This window comes from Barbus barbus, assembly GCF_936440315.1.
Source record: "Barbus barbus genome assembly, chromosome: 23".
Classification (NCBI taxonomy): domain Eukaryota; kingdom Metazoa; phylum Chordata; class Actinopteri; order Cypriniformes; family Cyprinidae; genus Barbus; species Barbus barbus.
Window position 1 is genome coordinate 20621443 of NC_136751.1, and position 21023 is coordinate 20642465.

At 38.9% G+C, this 21023-nt stretch overlaps 1 protein-coding gene across 2 annotated transcripts; it reads right to left on the reverse strand.

Moving 5' to 3' along the window:
* Nucleotides 1-560: 560 nt before the first annotated feature.
* Nucleotides 561-17119, reverse strand: LOC306842553 (E3 ubiquitin-protein ligase Siah1-like). 2 transcript variants are annotated; one of them, XM_079373493.1, is made up of 3 exons: nucleotides 16754-17119; nucleotides 8846-8902; nucleotides 561-2667 (listed from the first exon to the last, which is right to left on the reverse strand). In XM_079373493.1, exons 2-3 carry the CDS (start codon nucleotides 8853-8855, stop codon nucleotides 1817-1819), a joined length of 861 nt encoding a protein of 286 aa, XP_079229619.1. In that variant the 5' UTR covers nucleotides 8856-8902; nucleotides 16754-17119; the 3' UTR covers nucleotides 561-1816. The 2 variants fall into 2 exon arrangements, with proteins under 2 accessions (XP_079229619.1, XP_079229618.1); XM_079373492.1 differs by lacking the exon at nucleotides 16754-17119 and adding an exon at nucleotides 10782-11995.
* Nucleotides 17120-21023: the final 3904 nt, after the last annotated feature.

The window sequence follows — 21023 nt, forward strand, 5'->3', positions numbered from 1 at the left end:
ATACCTGCATGATAGCTCTGGCCTGTACAACATACAAGGCGTTTGGAAACGTTGTAAGATGTAGACTAGCCACTTTCACTTCAGTCTGCCAGTTCCACATGAAGGGAAGAGCTCATTTCCACACATTTTGGTCCTGGAAAACAGGAACCTGTTTAAAGCTAAAGTGCGTAGAGACAGCTATAGGCTATATATATAGGTTGAGCTCCATGAAACCTACCACAACTTGTTTGTGCATCCTAACCAACAACATCGGCTCTACCAGTATTGTGAGCTTGGGGTTTAACTACATTTGTCCAACCAGTGGAAAATGGGGAAAATCGCAGAAAGCTATTTGAAAAATAATTTTTGTAGTTCCATTAGGCAATGTTAGCAACACATTTTAGCTTAAACGTTCAGTAAAAATCCTCCCAGGATGTTCATATTATGAGGACAAATAATTAATTCTGATCTTATGTTGTTAAAAAGCAAGTTAGCACAAAAGCCAGGGAGCAAGGATCCACGAAGCCAGCATTTCCATCAGCTGTAATTTAGAATTAGCAGTGAGAAAAATTCACAGAGGGTATGAAAAAGATAGATTTATTTACTGGCAAAATAGAACAAAACAAACAAAACAAATAAAATTAGAGATCAGGACTAGCAACAGTACAATGTATCCACAGAGATGTTTGGCTTTGCTTCACCCCATCCTTGCAAAAAACAGAAATACAGACATAGAAAGAACAGCAACAAAAATATTGACTTACAAAAAGAGAGAAGACACCGATGTCTTCTGAAGAACAACACTATCTACACACACTGAAGATTAGCCACAAGGTTACAACAGCCTTTTTCATTCCATTTTCTTATAAGTCATTACAAAATGATAATTATGACAATAATCTCATTATAATAACTGTATTAATTGCCCCGGTTCCTAGCCTGATATTCAATGCAGTGTTTGCTCCAGTGTTTGTAATTTGAGGGCTTTCAGGTTATGAAACAAAACTTATGATCTCACACATGCTGTACAGCTTGCATCTATCTTTTAAGAGTACTTGATATAAAAAAACAAAAAACAAAGAAGTGTGGCTTTTATAACCTGGCTTGATGTGCGTGTGCCAAGCCATCCCTTCAAAAACAAACAGGAGCAACACTGCAGCGACAGGCAGAAACAAACAAGACTTCTAAAATGAAATCTGGACTTGTTATAACTTATCCAGTGGTCATGCACCAATTACCAGAACCTTTCTGTGTCATACTCAAGGTAGGAAAAATTAAAGGGAACAAAAAAGGGGTGGGGGGGGGGGGGGGGGGGCAATATTAGAATAAAACAAAACCTAATATTTGAACATAAAAGTTAGTGTTTTATCTGAACTGAAATGCAAAACGTCTTGGGAAACAACAGAACGAACAAAAACTTGCTCTAAGGGTTGCGCATTTTGAGCAAACCCACCCCAGAATTGATCAACATTCCCAACTGCCATCCAGCTCAGCTTGCTGTTCCAAATGCCACATTTGCAAATGTCCATTCCACAAACGTGGCTTTCCGACACCTTCAAGGGCAATGAATGTTGCTCTCAAAAATGTAGAACACAATCATTTAACTTATATAATATTGTAGCATAAAATTGAGAACCCAGGAGTTCTGGTTGGACGTGCCAAGCTTCAACCAATACTTTTTTTCTTTTTTTGATGACTACTCTGAACGAACAACAGCAAAAAGTTCCCTAGGTTAGCTACTCCCCCGTCCCCCAAGCACGACTCAAGGTATCCTGCGGTGTATTGAAATGTCTGGTTTTCTGTTTGTATGTTTTCAAGTATGCACGGCTGTTAGTCCTCAGCACATGGATATGGTGACATTGATGCCCAGGTTGCCATTCTCTGCAAAAAGCTGAGCAATGGAGGTGTCAAACACAAGGCAGTCACTGTTCATGATGGCGGTGGCGATGCCCTCGTGAATGGAACGTGGCGTCGCCTCCCAGGTGAGTCGCCGCCGGTGGCCGTTCAACTCCAGCCGGTAGGCGAAGTTTTCCGCCTGTTTCCGTGTCCCGATCAGCTGCACGATGGCAAAGAACTGCTGGTGGCCGTCATATTTCTCCTGCTTCTCCAGCACAAGCATAAAATGGAAGCCGAAGCATGACTGCATCATGACCCAGTCCACCGCCCCCGGCAAGTTGATGTCTGTGGCCAGGAAGACAATATCCTCACCTTGTAGCGTGGTTATGGACTTGTGCTGGTGCAGCAAGTGGGGCATGACGGCGTCGAGAGACCCCTGCCACTTGCAGGAGGCGCCAGGACAGGGGCAAGAGTATGGCCGGAATTCACAAAGCTCCTCGTGTTCAGCTTTGTCTGTGTGCGGTAGGGTGACTTCGCAGCCCGATGAGGCATACTTGCATGGAAAAAGCACTGAGTTGGCCACTTTCTCCATGGCCAAATTGCGGATTGAACCAAGAGGGCCTCTGCAGGTGGGGCAGCAGGTGAGTTTAGGCCGGCAGTTGCTACAAACCAAATGGCCGCTCTGGCACTGCAGGATGGGTGGCAGCACATAGTCAAAACAGACCGGGCACTCGAACAGGCTGGCGAGGTCGCTGTTGGATGCGGTGGTGCCCGACAAGGTAGGGACGCGCTGAGAAGGGGGACACTTAGAGGTTCCTGTGGGCAGCGCTGTGGCAGTCTGGCGACTCATTTCTGAAGAACAGAGGGAGACAGAGAAGAGAGTTAGCATGGCTAAAATAGACAGCCAGAAGGAAATGGAGATACATGCATTTACACCAAATCCAACCGCAGCTGAACTCCATTATACATGACAACAGAGACCAGCTGGCATCTAATGCACTGACCTGAGCACATTCTAAAATGTAGCCTTGGTGTAAAAGGTACACGTTTCTGCTGATTTAACCAGTATGTACGGCAAATAAGAAAGCTAAGAAAAAGCCTCAGCAGCGCTGAGGCCTGTTCTTCCTGAGTGGCTATAGATATAGCCGTCTAGTGCCACCGATAAGTCAGACGTGGGCCTCTGGGGAAGGCAGCTATTTCTGGCACGACTAAAATGCACAGATCTTCGCGCTTCATTTAAAAAAAAAAAAAAAAAAAAGCCAGACATGGAGAGTGGACTCAGAAGACCAGAGCGCATGTCTGCTTCAGGACTGTTCCTATGGCAACAAGCTGCAGTGAGAAGGGTGTATGTGTATGGGACAACCTGTGGAGAGAAGTATAGGACTTGGGATGGATTCTTTCCTAATGCATGACAGAAGGACTGCTGCTATTATAACCTACATCTACACATCAGTCAATAGCAAGCACAAGAGCAACTGTAAATCAGCACTTGGGAGCAAATGAAAAAGACTGATTGCAGATTTAACATGGACATCAATTAAGACGACTACAGAACAAAGGAGCAGCGTGGCAGGATCAGAGCACAGTAAATCGTCTCATATGGAGGAATAAGGACAGTGCCAGAAAAGAGGGTGGGGGTGTGGATAGACGACGAGCTCGGTGTGTGTATGTAGGTGGCTTAGAATCTGCTAGTAAACACATCTGCTCTGATAAAGCCTTAAGTATTTTTAGCCTCCTCACTGAGCAGCTCTCGGAGTATAACAACTGAGGCCAAAATTAGCCCAAGCACAAGAGCTAGCACTATGTCCCCAATGCCTTTCTAGGGTTGTAGTCAAAGACCAGAGGATTAGAAGTGGCAACAAATATATATAGATCCTTAATTTACACATTCCCATGCTTTGGTCCTGGAATATTTCTATCAACCAGTCATAAGGAAAAGGGTTAGCCTTAGGTCCTAGAACAACAAAGAATGATGCAGGAACATGTTTTACATCACTTCATCAAAGCAACACTATATTCAAGATATATTTGTACATCAATAAGTACCAAACCCATAACCTTGATGTTGCTAGCACAATCCTGTACTGTTACAGGAACACTGTCCAACTTGGCTAAGTCATGTTGTGTATGTATGCATGTATGTATGTATGATTCTTGCTTGAGTGCATGATATGTGCGGTCACATCCCGGACAAGCACCCAAATTATGTTACAAATGTATAGAAATATTTAACAGGCGATCACCTGGGTACTTATGTCAGGGGTGTCCATTCTTGCTCCTGGAGGGCCAACGTGCAGTTTAACTCTAACCCAATTAAACACATCTGAACCAGCAAATCTAGGTCTTGAGGATTATGAGAAACTTCCAGACAGGTTGGTGCTGAACTCTGCAGGATGTTGGCCATCCAGGAACAGGACTGGACACAACTGGCTCATGCTGAGATGTGCACTTATTTCCAGAGCAGTTGTCACTAATACAATAAGAGAAGCAAAGACAGTCCGTCTGCTAGACGTTGAGCCAAAGAGACAGCAGGCCAACCTCCCACCATGAAACAGTCTGAGCGGCTGATGGCTGTTGTACACTACTGTTACGACATTGTTGCTCCATTAAGCTAAGGTTTTATAGACAGCTGAAGTGATGCATGTGTCTCACTAAGAGGAAAATGTATAAATGAATTGGAAGGGAAAGCAAGCATGTAGGTCCTGTCAAGTTTAGAGTTGGGGTTTGAGATAGTGCTTGAACTGTTGGAAAGTCTGGCGAAATAATTATTTATGGACACTGACTTTTATAAGTTGTGCTTGGCAGGCAAAATATGCTACTTCTGCCAAAGCTAAATATCAATCCATCAGAAATTTGTTTCTTGAGGGGGGGCAGAGACGCATTCCAGAGCAGCATGTTCAAACATCGTGTTCATCCGACTAGTCTTATCTTAATTTAACCTTCAATGTAATGAGCAAATTCATCAATGCAATGTTTAAAAAAACTTATCATCATCCAATTTGGGTTATTCTTTTGGAAAGCTCTAATGTATATTATGACTGTTTGCCATTAGTTTTTTCCTTTTCCTTTCGTGCCAAAAGTAAGTCTATAAAGCAAGAAATTATATGGCACATGAATAGTAGACTTGGGTTTAAAAAGAAAAAAAAAGAAAAAAGTTGACTTCTACCAAGGACTGTTTTAAAACTCCAGAAGAAAGTAAGAGTGGTAGAAGCCCTTGTGGCATTGCTGATTTTTCTTTGTAAAGTTCTTCGCCTGGGAATCAAAAGAACTGTGGCATGTCTCTTTTCTCCAGCAGTGCTGAGTTGCTGTGTCAGTGGAAAGTTTGCAGTCCATCACATATAACAGGAAATCCTGTAACCCCAGAGGAAGTGGTTAGAACTTCTTGTCAGGTCTTCTAATGGCATTAGGAAGACAGAACAAAAGGCAAATGGCAAAGCAACCGGCCTAACACTGCTCAAGCTGAAGCTGCAATACCCAAGACTGCTATTTGTGTGTCTCAGGTAGACAGTTAGGCCAGGTAACTTTAGTACATCAAATTAATAGAGCCTCAGCAAAAACATCAGCATTAATGCTGAGGGTAACATCAGCACTAGTGCTGAGCGGAGTCAAAAAAAATAAAAAAAAATAAAAATAAAAACAGATGACGTGTCAGTCAAGTCTTAAATCCAAGGCACACAAAAAAAAAAAAAAAGTGAACTAACTTATGTGAAAGTATGTGATCAAAACACTTTTAGCTATACAAGGTCAACACAAGTTAACCTGTTGACATGTTTACAGCTAGTTATTAAATAAAAACACATCTGGTCTAATGGCACTGACAGTTGAAAGTACTGTTACCACTACAGTAATGTAATGTAAGAACCTATAGTATGTACAACTGCACAACTTGCTTTCAATACTTTGGTCAAGGATTTGCACCTGCATTTGTATGCTTTTGTCTAGTATGTTTCTGGGGTTACAGAATTTTTCAGTCAACGGTTACAGAGTTCAAGCCAACCCAACACTACAACCTGAGTCGTGATTATTTGCAAGCTAGAATATGGCGAGGTGTTAACCTCAAACAATTTTCAATGATATCATAGAAAGATACACACGAGTCTTGCCTTAAAGATGAGAAATAAATAAATTATGAGTAACACAATATACCATACCCTGCAGCAAGAGCAAAAAGCAAAATCAAAAAGTCAGGACACAGATAATTGCAATGTAGTCACATCTCAAATATTCTAATGTTTGCTGATGAATTCAAATATCAAAACTGCAACCTAAGTTTGTCATGCCTGGAGCATGAGCTGGGACTCCACGTCTGGTGATCTAGGACTAGAGATATGGGTTGGTTTCTGACGAGACATGACAACATGAGTTGAAACTTATGAAAACAAAAAATTCCCAAGACATATCTGAGATGAAATAAGTGCATTTCTTGAATACACAATTGAATATTATGAATAATATTCCATATTATAATTGATGTAACAATCAAATTTTTATAACTGCACATAAAAGTAAAAACCTGGTTAAAATCAAGAAGCAGGTTCATTTAAGGGCAATGATTAAACAGCCATTGAAGAGGCACAGAAACATTTCATAGTAAAAATATTCACGAGAAAATGAAAGTTGACCTTCTGCATCTTGTTTAGACAGTACAAAGTTGCATAACTAACCTCTGTGAAAAACACCTACATTAGTGAAACACTTGAACAATTTCTTACAATGCAGCACTTTGAAAAGCATGAGGCAGAACCATCTAATATCCATTCGCAGACTCACAAACTGATATCACTAATTAACAACGCTAGATAAAAAGGGTTAGCAAATTTTTAGGGTTAGCAAAAGTTTTATTAAATTCTGGCTTGCCGTTTAATCAGGTACAGTAATATTGTGGTTTGCTGCCAGACTCCATTGTGGTGAAGCGCTTTGTTCACTCAGTAGGTGTTACCATTGGATTTAAGCTTGCTGCAGTCTCTAATGTGGTTAGTGGTCTGCAACATTCTGTAATGGGAATTAGTTTTATTCCTGAGATCTGAAAGCAGTACTCAAAATGGATAAAAGTTTTGTGGGTTATTAAGATTTACGATTAGAGTTTGACTAGCTCTTTCAATTCCTCTACAAGGCTTATATGTGCTATGGAAACAAGTTTGTACTGTACACATGTATGCCTGCAGAAGGGGTTTGTGGGATACATTCTGGGACATGTTCCAATAAAATGAACTGCTTTTGGTCTAGTTTCATTTGTAAACAGCGTCCTTGAACACAGTTCTCTGGAAGAAGTCCTTCCAAAATTGATGGAAGGCACAGACAAGAAGTTCAGTATGCAGGGCTTTGGTGGATGAAGAGATTAAAGGCAGGGTAAGCGATTTTTCAAAAACGTTTTAGAAAACTGAGTCGGGGCAGAGTACCAAAACGAACTTGTTAATTGCGTGTCTACTCATGATATGGAGGAGAGAGCGTTCAGTGAACAGCCGAGCTGAGCGACAGAAAGGTAGAGATAATATTAGAGAAATAATAGAGAAAAACAAAAGAGGAAAACATCTGCGGAACAATAAGGCAAGAAGTAGGACCCATGTAAATATTGGATCAGCTTTCCAGCGCTGGAGAGAACTCAAGGAGCGGAAGGCCTGCTATCGGACGTAACACCGTGTCTACACCAGACGCACCGCACCGCACCAGCTAAAGCCTGCCTACACTGGATGCGTGTATTTCAGGCGAGAATGTAGTTGTTTAAAACTTAAATCTGCGGTTTATTTATAAAAACAGCACCTATTTGAAAATGTGCTTTGCCGATTTCGGAGACGTGAGACGGAGCTCTACGCGATCACCGGGTGCTCAGTGCTCATGTATCCCGAAGAGAGGAGCATAACCTCGGCTAGTCCTTCTGACATTTGCCGCTGGCTCTGATGTCTCTGTAGTAGTTAAACAAGATATAATTCGTTTTGGGTAAATCTAACCGGTAATCTTTAGTCTTTATTCTATTGTTCTATTAATATGTTAAAATGAAAATAAAAACAGGCAATGTTTGATAATATTTTGTTTCATTGTAATGTATGTTTGTTCCCTAAACTACATTTCTGCAGCTATTAATAGGCTATGTTTAAATGAAAATGAAAAGAGGCAGTGGTGTTTGATATATCGTAAGTAAATACAACGAGGAAGATTGCAGCAGCTAAGGCGAGCTGACTGACGTTATCAAGTACGCTGCTCTTTGCAGAATTACAGGACTTGCGTCGTTCCTCCACGGGAGTTCACACTCCCGAGCCTAACTTGTGAAGTCCGAACTACCTAGGATGCAAGTTCGAAATTTGTGTACTTGGTATTGAGAAACACGCGCAGACCTAACGTTAAGTCACCAGACTATTTGCCTAATCTTCTCGGTAGTTTAGACTGCGATGGAAACGCAGACAGCAACAGGTCAGGGGGAAAAAAAAGTTCCTGGGACACATTGTTCCAGGTAATTTCGGTGAAAAAGACGCTTATGTTTCACAGAACTAATCGTTGCCTGGGATGCATAGGCTACGTATATGTGGGGCGGATCTATCAAAATAGGGGCAAGACCCTTTTGGAGTAGGGGCGTGTTTGTTTTGGTGATTTCAAATATCAACATTGGCTTCCAGAAATCGCTTGTCCTGCTTTTAAGCCCAAAAAGATGGCAATGTGGTGTAACCAGTTAGTACCAGCCCTAGGCTCAGAGGGTCTGGAAGTCTGATGGTACAGATATGTCCTGCTTTCTGGATGGGGACTGAGCGTGAATATAAGCACAAGCCCTTATCATCCACCTTTCCTCAGATATTTCTCCATTCACTAAGAAACCTTGCACATCCCTATGAACTGAAGCTGAACTAAACATCAGCTGAAGATAAAAAGGAGCTTCACATCCAAGAAAAACCCAACCCTGTTGCAAGTTTCAACGATCCTACATTTCCAAAGGCCTGCACATTGGCAGTAGTCTCTGTTTGGATAACCTAAACAATTGCATGTTCTAAAAATACAATAACAGAACTCACACAGTGAGAACATAAAACTGAATACTTGCCTTCGTCCATATGATTCCCAAGTACGTCTTTCTTCTTTCCTTGAAATGTGTGGACCTCTGGAATGATAGAGAATGCAAAGAGAGAGAGAAGGTTTGGTTAGTTTTGTAAAATACAATGATGACACTCTAGATCTACCCACGTTTATTTTCCTACTGATGGGCTGCTTTTCTGGTTTACTTTATAAGTCAGTGTTTGGTTTTTCCACAAAGAATAAAGAGAGGTGAAAATCAGATCTCACAGCTAGTCAGTTTGTTCATTGTGTAACCAAACAAAAAAAGTGTTCCTATGCTGTTTAAGTGTCACTAAGCTCCCACACTAACTAAACAACAACTACTTAAGTGTTGGAAATTCTTAACATTGTTCTTAGAAAAGAATGACTTTCTAAACAACATAAGACAACTTTTTTTTATTATTATATAGCAACTGTATTATAAATTATGATAACAGAAGGGTCAGTGAAACTGGGAACAATACAGGTACAAAACAAGTAGAACAGATATTTCTTCATACCATGATGTTAAGAAACAGACACACCCCTCCAACTGACCTCCTTTCAGTGGCCCTATGAATACAGCTTTATACAATTTTTAGCCTTTCTAACGTGAAGCCGGTTAAAAATGATGCTCATAGTGGGCAGGACTAATGCACAGCATAACAGTGTCTGGGCTTCACATTGATTTCTCTGCATTAGGCCACACTTCAATATTTCATAAGAAGCCATTCAAAATGGAAGGTCGATCAATATTCATTAAAGTATCTGGTGAAATTATTCAGCAGTTTAAGAGATGTAGAAGTCTATATCAGGCAGATGATCTATATCATGGATCAGCATGACCATGACCAAAAGCCAACAGGGTAGCTGACAAATGGACATAGATTTTTTTTTTTTTACATATAGAATTTATGTTGTTTTTATATTTATATATATATATATATATATATATATATATATATATATATATATATATATATAAAATTATTATTATTATTGAAGGTGATTATTTTAAGAGAAAATGTATGATTTCAGATGCGGTAACTAAGCTAGTCACTACTTTTAAGCAAAATTTTATGTTAATAGTCATGTAATCTGACCTAAAAAAAAATTCACACAATACAATCAAAAATGCATTGTAGACATTTCATTTGAAGTAGCCTAACTATGGAAACTATAAATATTTATTTTTCTATAAATAACTCTTACACAAGGTGTCTTTTTTGGAGAAATATTGTTTCCAAAAAACAAATATATTTCTTTAATTTAATGAAAATTTGCTACTCAGTTCATGAAGGCAGCTACTCTTATAATTAACCTCAAAATTGCATAATTAGGCTAAATTGAGAAATTTGTGATGCACAAATGATCTGCACTTTATGATGATAAAGTGCAGATTATTCTTTATTATTTCCAGATGTTTAAAAAAAATATGCATTTATGAAGAGAAAATGAAAATCATTTACAAGACACAGAAATAAAAGATCCTCCAGTCTGTGAGTCAGAGTTGCCTTAGTAGATAGACAAGGTCACAGCTTGCCCTCACTGTACCGACTCACTTTAATGTTCAACCCCCCCATAAATGTAAATGTAAATGTAGAAAGCACAGGAAAGAGGCCCAAAGGACAGCAACTGTGTTAATGGATTGGTTTCTTATTTATACACAATAAGGGTATACTACATATGAATGTGTTTTTAATGTATTGATTGTCTTCTGGTTTATCTCACATGTGAAAATGTTTCAGTGTTATATCGTCCATTAAAGAAAAGCGTTTTGTCTTTTTGCATTCCACAGAAGAAAGTCATTCAGGTATGGAATGACATGAAAGTTAGTAAATGAGAACAGTGCTTTCATTTTTGGGCAAAGCGAATCAGAGACCAATGAAATGGTCTTCCTCTCAGTTAGTAAAGATAGTGGTGGTAGTAAACAATGGTTCTGTTACCTTTAGGTTTACTAGCAGTTCTGGCCGCTATGCAAGAGAAGAGCTTGAGCACCCCCTTCCATGAGTACACGGGCTGTAGTCTAATAGTAGCCGACATGGGGAGCAGATTGACTCTTCATCATGCTCTTTCCATAAAAACAAAAGGGCCCATGCAAGAGGGTCCCTCCTTTTCCGTTTCACGCTCGTTTTCCTACAGTCTTCTAAGAGCAGCTTAAGAAACACAGCTCCAACAGGTCGCCTAGGGCCACAGTAAGGTATCCCCACCCCCAACCCCCCAAAGGAGGAAGGGTCCCAAAACACCTAAACTCGCACAATCTGCGTAATTCCAGCAAGTGTTCCTCAAAGTGGAGAGCAGTAGATTTTTTTAAAAGACTTTCTCTTCAGTAAAGAACAGCCCAGGACGAGCACAAAGAAAGTTGGTAGAGCAGAAAGTGTGAAAAAAAAAAAGAAAAAGAAAAAAGAATTCGCTCTAGTAAACGAATGTTCCACAAGTAGATCCAGATTCCAGTGCCTGGAAGGAGACTTCCAGTAGCAATTTCCAGAAAGAGGCAAAAAGACTAAAAACAGGGTTAAGGAGTAAAGTTGTCAAGCTTTTCCCCCTCTATAAGCACATTCCAAGACTTGTTTGAGATAGACCACTCCCAGGACTTTCAGAGTACCCCGTCAGCTCTCCAAGTGAAGAAAACGGAGAGGGAAGAAGCACGCTGTTGCACAGTGGAGCAAACTCTCAGAACGACCGCAGAAAGAAAGAGAGAGTCCCGCCTGCACAGTCACCACTGTTTCCTGTGGATTGAGGAGTCAAATGTCAGTCTGAAGTCAGCATGCTCACGCTCTCTGGTTCTCTCTCTCTCTCTTTGAGGAGGAGGAGTGGGACCGGTTCATGGGCCCAGCCGTGTCAGATTACACAGCTCCTCCTCTTGGTGCTGCCTCTATTCATGTCTCCCAGACAAAGAGATTTTACAGCATGGCACCTCTATGACAGCCGGCAACTTAAACAAAACACTCAGCTATCACACACGCTGCTCATAAACAGCACTAACAAAACCACAAATACTGAGCAGTGCAGCTTTACAGGCACTTTAATGCCTTTGTAAGTAGAGACAGAGAGAATGTGGTACATTACACCAAATTCAATAGCGCCAATCTTAACTGCTATAAAGAAGCTCAGAGCGCATAGCCACATCATACACCACTAAGTATCGCCTCTCACCACTACCCAAAATACCCCAGCGCACGCCCAACATGCCTAGAATAAGGCTGATAAAAACAATCTGACCTTTCTGCTCTTGAAACTGACATTAAGGCCTGGACAACAACCCCCATCTGAGTTTCAGTGTGACACTACAGGGCTCTGACTGTCTCGTGTGACCTTTGGTTCCAAGCCTCCGTCAAAACATGCCCTGTAGATTTAGCTAGTGATAACATGGCAACCAAAACATTAAATTCCACAAAGCTGTGCTCACGAGACGTCATATTAAAATCCTTGCCATTACAGTCACAACAAATGGTGTTCATCTTTAGGTTCTTCAGACAGCCTTTTCCTATTTATGTAAAAACATCTGTTAATCATAGAGCTGTTAAATACAATGATGGACCTACAAAGAAATTAAAGCCTTTGAGCATTATCAAAAGACCATTTGCCAAGTCTTTTGTTCCAGTGTTGCAACATTATCATTTGAAAGGGCAGATGTGAGGGTTCACGAATGTAAAATGGGTTTTGCTCAGTCCTGCCCCACATACAGTGTGACTGAAACACCTGCAGGCATCCTGTTCTGTGTTAAAGGTGCTTATTGTAATTTCTCACCAACCTGTCTGCAGGGATACAAGGAAAAATGCCTTGCCATGTCAATGGCCAAAAAACTAAAATTTTAGAAAAATAATAATATGAAGAAGTCTTACATGACAAAAAGGAAGAAGCTTTTAAATACTGTCTCTTGACAGCAAAAAGGTACTTAATATTTATTAAGCGGACTGATTTCCCCCAAATATTTAATTATTTTACATTTTTGTCCCTCATTACAGTATATTACAAATTATGAATTTTAAATCCAGACAGAAAACAGATAACAGAAATGGTAGTCATCTCCAGAATTCATCAGTAAATTTTTCACTGACTGTATGAACGACATCATTTATGTTTTTATATTTTTGAGTAAAATTATACATCCACAGTGACAAAGTGTCATCACCCATACACAATCTTCTAAACTAAAAAAAAACTAATATTATATTCTAATATTTTTATTATATAATAATAAAATATATAAAATAAATGCTCAAATCAATTCCAGACTGATATATAAAAGGACTCATATGCTCCCTTGATAGGTCAATTATAGTTGAGTTCTGGAAACCAATGCACCATGTGCTCCACACTGCCCCCATGGGCCCAGATCATATGCTGACAGCAGAATGATTTGTTAATGGTACAAATTTCCAATCAACACAGGACAAGCACTTGTAAACAAAAGGGCTGAGGGTAGGGCAGAGATTCTGCGCCAGCATTTCCATCTAAATGAGGGCTCAGGCATGATATTTACATGCAGGTCGTAGTGCTCCGGGTAGAATAAACAGCAGAGCTCTACTCCTCTATAGTCGGGATGCAAAAAATAAGTGGAATTTTCCAGTGGAAAATAATTTAAGGAAAAAGAAAACAAAAAAAACTAAAATCACATATCACTCATGTTGAATCTACAATCATCAGTGCAGTTGTTTTGCACTAGATACAGATCATTTTGCCCTAAGCCTGTCTGAACAGAAGGCTTTTACACAATCCAAAAGCATAGTAAACATGCACAGACAACAGTACATCCACATCACATATAATTTGTTGTGAATATCAACACCATAAATAATTAAACCGCATACAATAAGCAGAACTAAATTTATCTCAGGCATACAAATCTGAAAGACAATAGTTTATTCTTTATTTTATTGCACATTACTACAACCACACCATCTAACGGACTACATCTGCAGGACCATCTTCAACACGCTCGTCTCCAATTGGGCCACTCACTTCAAAAGTGAAACAGAAGCTTCTCCATCTGAAGACAAACAAGGGGAAATGAAGCATAACATGCACACTTCATTAGCGATTCTATCCCATCCATTATCTCCTGCTCTTCTCAAAGATATCTTCTACATGGACAGAGTCCATTAGCGCTCTATCCTGTAACTCTATATAGAGCTAGAGCTCTGGGCAACAAGCAGCTATAACCATTCAATTGATGTGGGCACCCTAGACGAACAACGAGGCATTTAGTGTATTTGTGTTGTCATTTACATTTACGTAAAAGAGAGTTTGAGTCTCTGTCCAATGTCAAAATTCAAAAGCTGTCATTCTCAATCATCTTCACAGGCCACAAATGTCAGATCCTTGCCAATTAATGTGTGCCTATTCCACATGCTGAAAAGCTTACTTTGAACTGTCTTAGACCCTGCACATCAGATGAATAAATGAATAAACTAAAAACATCAGCATATTCTGTGCTCTATTGCAAAGCAGAATCTCATAGCCAAGCAAAGCTCAAGTAGGCTAATAACAATAACACTATTTAAATGAACTAAAGCACAATTATTAGAAGCAACTGCAACAAATTAATCCAAAACATGCTAAGCTAGAAATGTGCAAATTGATTGTTGTCAAGGAGAAAGAACACTGAGATGCACACAGAGGGAATACTGAATTCACCCTCCTCCATGCATGCCATTTACACAACGTAAACAATCAGGCTTCTTGTCTGCTTCACTCAGACAGATGGTCGACCAGAATTATGATCCTGTAGCGATTATGCAGGAGACATATTGGTGGCACAAGGGGGTAAAGAGAAGAGTGTTGTGTGTACGCAAGTATAAGAGGTGGAAGAGAGATGCAATGGACCAGAGAGTGTGAAATGGTCTATCCCTGCTCTATACTCCTGTTTCAGCTATTCTAAAAAGGCTCAGGTTACCTCACCATTACCCTGAAGCTGTGGAGTCGAACTCTAAAAGACAGATGCCTTTCTTTGGGGGGCAACCAAGTTCGGCTGACCAAGTGTGTGCAGCTGCCCCACAAAAACAGGTTGAAAACATAAAAGAGTCGCAATAAAATGATTCCAGACATTGATTGAAATGATCCAAACGTCCTGACAACCACATGATTTTTTAGGCAAATATTTAGTTGCACAACACAGCACTAAGTAGAGTTAGATAGATAAATGCTTTAATGTTTTTAACAAACATTTACACTTTTCCTCTTTTTATGATTATATTGGGACCACCAATATAGATTAACACCCAACAATGCCATTTAAAAGGATCAGATGTGTCGCAAATCAACGTTAAAGGTAGGCATTAGAAATGCCAATAAATAATATTACTAAGTATATTTTCTCACATAACCACAATAATCATTTATTATAATTGTTATAATTACTGCTATTACCCCTTGGTGAAAAAATAAATTGGTTCATCTCTGCTTGAAAGGCTGAATGAACATCTTACTAAAGAACACAAATATCTGTAGAGCTGGTGTACCAGCAAAAGCAGAGATAAACAATCAATAACTTTGTGAAGAATGCTCCATAACATGATCTGCTGAGGTGTGTGGGGAGATTGAAACAGGAGGATTGTGTTTCCAAGTACCTGGACACACAGAAACACAAATCTAATGTGTCCCAAAGCCAAAGTAGAAGGGTTTATGCATTTTTAACCCTATGCCTTCCCAGGCATTTTCATCGAACCAATAGAAATGCCTATGGGCAAATGAGGCATCCCAGATAGATGTAGTATTAGCTGTTTAAAAAAAACAGCCTGAAGGTAAATAAACCTCTGTTTATTTTATGCAGGAAAATATCAAGTTTGTGGCAACACTCCAGTATTTACAACAACCTTATCTTACCTTGATAGTAGAATAAGGTTAGTTAAAGAAGGGATTTGACCCTATCCTATCTAACTATTGCTTCAACCAGCTGCAACTTAACCTCAATTACGGTAATCGATAGGGGAGGTGCTTAACTGGATCTTTAAGGATAAAGAACAACAAAAACAGTACAGCCAAGGCAAATCGTAGCTGCTTTGTAAACAAACCGGAGTGATGTGATGATCTAGCTGCCCAGTTCAAGGCATCTGAGAGCGCGGAAGCTTAAAATAAATCCCGTGTGTAGCAGAGACACGGGCATTCATGACATTAAGCTTCTTTAGGTCTCATAGCAATCACATGCACACGATTTTACTGTAGCATCTTGAGTCTGAGAGAGTCGTGTAGACTGAGACGCCAAAACAAGGGTCGGTTGACTGCTAGCTTTGTGCATGTTTTCTTTATGACTGATATCTAAATCATCATCATCATCATTACAGATTATATTGACCATAACAGTGAAAAAAGGTTACTAAATCACATGCTGACTCAGCTGACGTTGTCTGTGTATATAACGTTAACACATGTGTAGATAATGCCAGGCTGCTTTTGCACTGCACTTTGCATGCTGAGATTAATACAGCATCTATCTGTCAGTCAAGTCATCTCGCCACGGTTAGAAACACTCCAATACGATTCAATCTCAATTAAAGAGGCCTCAAGCTTGGGACTAAAAGAATAAACACAAATGGCCTGTCTGCATCTATGCATGCTACTATTAAGATTAGAAAGCACTGCAATGGTTATATTTCATTTCATCACATAAACAGTGTGTCTCGTTTAGCATAAGCATAGAAAGCTAGCAAAGCCGGGCTAGTAATGGCTACATGGACCAAATCTCAGCGCTTGGTAGAATTAAAAAAAACATTTTGTGACTGGTTACGAACCACAACAGGAATCGTAACGTGTTAGCAGAAAAATGGGTCACATAAAATGTGTTTTGATGAGGAGCACGGCAAAAGGGTTGATAGCATGGTCGCTAGCCGCTTTTGAGCTAGCTAGCACGCTAAGCCTAGTAAAATCAACAACAGAGCCATTATCCTCGAACGAGGGATTTAAACACTGCACTTACCTCCAGAAAAAATACCCTTCTGCTGACAAACGGAACAATTAAAAAAGAATCCACTACACGTAGATCCGCGTTAGGTTATATGTCCGTTAATCGTCTGGATGTTTGTGTTTCCACATTCGCTAAAAAGAGACGCTGCTGTCGCCCGGCAGTCTCGGTGTCGCGCACTGACTGAAGCTGTGCAAATATATTTTTCACGGGAACGCCGCTACAAGACTGCGTGAACGCGCTTTAGCCACATGAACGCGGGAAGGAGAACAACGTTGGGACAACAACAGACGAGTGATGATGAGAATACCGTCTCGTTTCCACGAATCGGTTCTTTTGAACCGTTCATCCCAAAGAGCCGGTTCAGAAAACTCTTTCAGCGCTTCTTTTAGCATCCTGATCCCTGACACCTAGGGTTGCCACCTTCAGCGAGCCAAAATAAGGGACCCCCCCCAAAAAATAAATAAATAAATAAATAAAAATAAATCCGCGAGGAACAATACACCATGAGAAAACATGCTCATGTAAATTATTTATGTCTTTTTTGACAGTTCTGCAGCTGTTACCTGGATTAGATTAATTTTAGTTTTATTTAATTTTTTAAAATTAATTTGCTTAAATTAGGACTACATTAAATCCAAATAATTTAGCATTTTTAAAACTTTTTAAAATGTCACATTGTATATGACATATATGCTTATTGTGTATATATTTATGATTAATATAAAAGATAAATTAATAAATAGGGTCTAACATTAATTATAATCTATGAATTATTCTGTCTAATAATGTCTAAAAATATAATAATTATGTCTATCAAGCTCTAACAGACTATCCAAATTTTAATAAAACAATAGAGTTATGCCTTTAGAAGCACAGATGTGTTTGACACTTTAAAGGTATGGTTCACCCAAAAATGAAAATTCTGTCATAATTTACCCAGGTTGTTCAAAACCTGCAAGTTCTTTCTTCTGTTGAATAACACAAAAGAATACTTTGAAGAATGTGGGTAACTAAACAGCTGCTGGTCCAAAAAATACTATCAGAGTCATTGGGGACCAGAAACTGTTTGGTTACCCACATACTTCAAAGTATTTTCTTTTAGCCCCATCAGTCCTTGATTTAAAAAAAAGAAGATCATATTATGTCACTGATTTATTCAACATATGATTCCATATACTTTAATCGAGTTAGACACCATATTGAATTAAAAAGCGGATGAAAACGACGCTGTGTGAGGGATAGGCCTATGCACTGTATAAAGGTCCAAGATCATGTAATTATAAACTATTTATTAAGTTTTGTCCAACAAAAAGTAGACCAAACTTACTCTTGAACAAATTATTCCCATCAGTTCTGTAAAAAAGATCTTATTCAAAAGAGGACATCAACAAAATAGTTCACAACTTGAGAAAACTTTGTGTGTAATGTACAGGATTTCAGTGGATTACGTAAAGGTAACAATGAGACCCCCTTGTCTAATGATGGTGTGTCAGTGATTTAAATAGTATGTGACATGCTGTAATTAAAAAAAATAGTTCCTTTTCCCATGTCAGTCTATTTTTTACTGTCTGTCTACTTAAAAGTTTTTTAATTATTTATTGATGGAGGACTCCTGAGAGTTCCCCGTCTAGAATGAACTGAGATACCTCTACCTGTCACTGGGTACTACTGCTAGGTGTCCTATTGTATTACTGGTGACCACTATAAACTGTTCTACGTGTCAGTTCTCATGATCGGAGTGGTTTAGTGCATTTAAATCGCATGTGCTGTTTGTTTTATGAGACATGGAAAAGTTTGCACACCTTTTATACACAATGTACATTGAATAAATAATGTTACCGTGAAACAAATATGTTTACACAGCGATACACCACAATGTTCTTGTGTTGTATCTCTGTGTTACTCAATTTTTTTTATCATTTATATATTGGGTAAATTCAGCTAAATTATTACAGTATGTTTTCAGTATTTTTAAACTCTTCAGGGTCACATGATCCTTCAGAAACTATGATACACTACCATTCAAAAGTTTGGGGAAGGATTAATAATAATAATAATCATTATTAATTTATTCAGCAAGAACACATTAAATTGATCAAAAATGACAGTAAAGACATTTATAATATTAGAAAGAGCTTGTGATAGTGAAGACTAGAATAATGGCTGCTGGAATCTGAACTTCGCTTTCAAAGGAATAAATAATATTTTTTGAATTGTAATAATATTTCACAATTATAGCATTTTAGCCTTAGTGAGCATAAGAAAATCTTTGGTTCAGTAGTGTATCTGAATTCACCATTCATTACTATGACAGTGCTTTAAATAAACATATTTGTTCAATATGCCATATGCACACATAATAGTGTATTATTTTAAATGTTTGCATGCAGTTTGTTCCATAGTTACAGATGGTAGGAAAACAACATAAATTATTCATGCCTCTGTCAGACATTACCAGAATCTCATTAGCAGTCATCAGTAATAGGCAGCCACTGTATTTACCTAAATTGTGTAAAGCAGGTGTTGAAAGTAGGTGAGTGTATAATGTGCTGATCATATCATGGCAATGGAAAAGAACACGCATGTCTGTCAGTAGAGTCAAAACCACTACTAATACAAAAGTACCATCATTGTCTATGACTGCAGACTAGACACACCTCTGGAAATGTGTCAATAAATATGAAACATCACCTAGCCACACCTGTAGTTGTATATTAATAATGACTAATTATGAGTCATTTCTTAGATACATGACAGGCATATTTTAACATGCTTAGATTAGCCGCAAATAACTGACTGTGAAATGGGACAATAGCACTCTTACTATAAATTAGCCCTGTGCTCTTTTAAGCTTCCAAAATTGCCAACTCAGCCCCTGAGAGGAAATGACATCATTGTTTACAGCTCTGCAGCAGATGGAGGAATGGGAGTGGCACCTCCTTTAGCCACGGTAGCAACCAGTGTGCCACACTGATGATTCAAAACAGCATTTAGTCACAGTCTATTTTTCTCTTTCCCTTAGTGTGTTAAAATCCCAGAGTGCTCCTGCGCTCTCGACATCTCTGCTTGAAACTGCCCTGTCAGCAAACTCCTGAATGTAGCCATTCCTTTTCCCCACATTATATAAAAATCATTGCATTTTTTTGTGTGACATAGTGGAGTTACTCTAGAACAGGGGCTCTCAAACTTTCTTGACCCTCAAATATTATAATAACATAGCAAGGGACTACATTCCTAAAATACAGGCCATTTATACTGTCCATTTAACAGGTTAAAATGAGAGAAAAATAAATAAATTATAAAGACATAAATTACATAATTGACTTTCATACGGTCAAAAAAAAAATTATGAAACTGTATGGAAAATATTTACTTTTAAATTCACATTGTACTGAATCTTTTTTAACTTTTATCTTTTTTTAACCCACAGATACCCTGTCAATGTTTTATACAAGATACCAGCGTTAGAAAGCACATTTTCTAAATGCTACCTTTTTAAATATTTTATAGACTATTATTTTTCTTAAGACATTATTTTCCCTCTTTTGACAAACCCTATTCTAGACGATGCAGATGTTGAGATATTGAGATAAAATAAAAGTATGTACAGCCTACTTAAGATGAAACTGGCCTCAATGCTCAGGCAACATTTGATCTTGCACAGTTTCTATTTGCAAATTTTGGATACAATCCATGACCACAAACTATCTAGACTATGATGTTTTCCTCTGGAACTAATATTATCCACATTCTCCAACTCACTGCAGCCTCACTGCTAATGATAATCTGTGCTAACAATGCCTCTATTCAATGAAGTCTATCAGAACCAAATGTTTCCGTGCATACTTGTGCGACTTATGAATGACTTGCTGATCTCTTCTGATCTTGTGTTCAGTCAGTCTTGCTTCCTTTATGCGCAATTAAGGTCCTTATGTTGGCATGTTTATGGTTAAAGATTAAAGGCTATATGGCTTCCTCACTGATAATCCCAGCAGATATTAGTGGTCCCATCGTTGCTGGTTGAGTTTAAACCAGTGGGTACAGGACAGTGGGGGAGGGCTGATAGGGATTACTTTGACAAGTTATGTAAGCATCCAACTAAATGGTGAGAAAATGAAGGAGATGGAGATTAAAGGAGATGGTAGAAATTTCAGTAGGTTTAAGGGAAGCAAGCAACTGGGGAGGAGAAATTCTGTTCCTGAGAATGCTGAGCTTTTCTGGAATGTTGATGGCATTTGAACCACCCACCCATGACCGAACAAAGAACGTTTTTCCTCACTGT

What these genes read in the sequence shown, in the direction of transcription:
- LOC306842553 (XM_079373492.1), bottom strand. Translation starts at nt 10,878, where the DNA reads ATGTCGGCTACTATTAGACTACAGCCCGTGTACTCATGGAAGGGGGTG. An exon ending in AACTGCTAGTAAACCTAAAG is followed by an intron (nt 8,903 to 10,781) that starts GTAACAGAACCA and finishes CTATCATTCCAG; the next exon opens with AGGTCCACACATTTCAAGGA. An exon ending in TGGGAATCATATGGACGAAG is followed by an intron (nt 2,668 to 8,845) that starts GCAAGTATTCAG and finishes TCTGTTCTTCAG; the next exon opens with AAATGAGTCGCCAGACTGCC.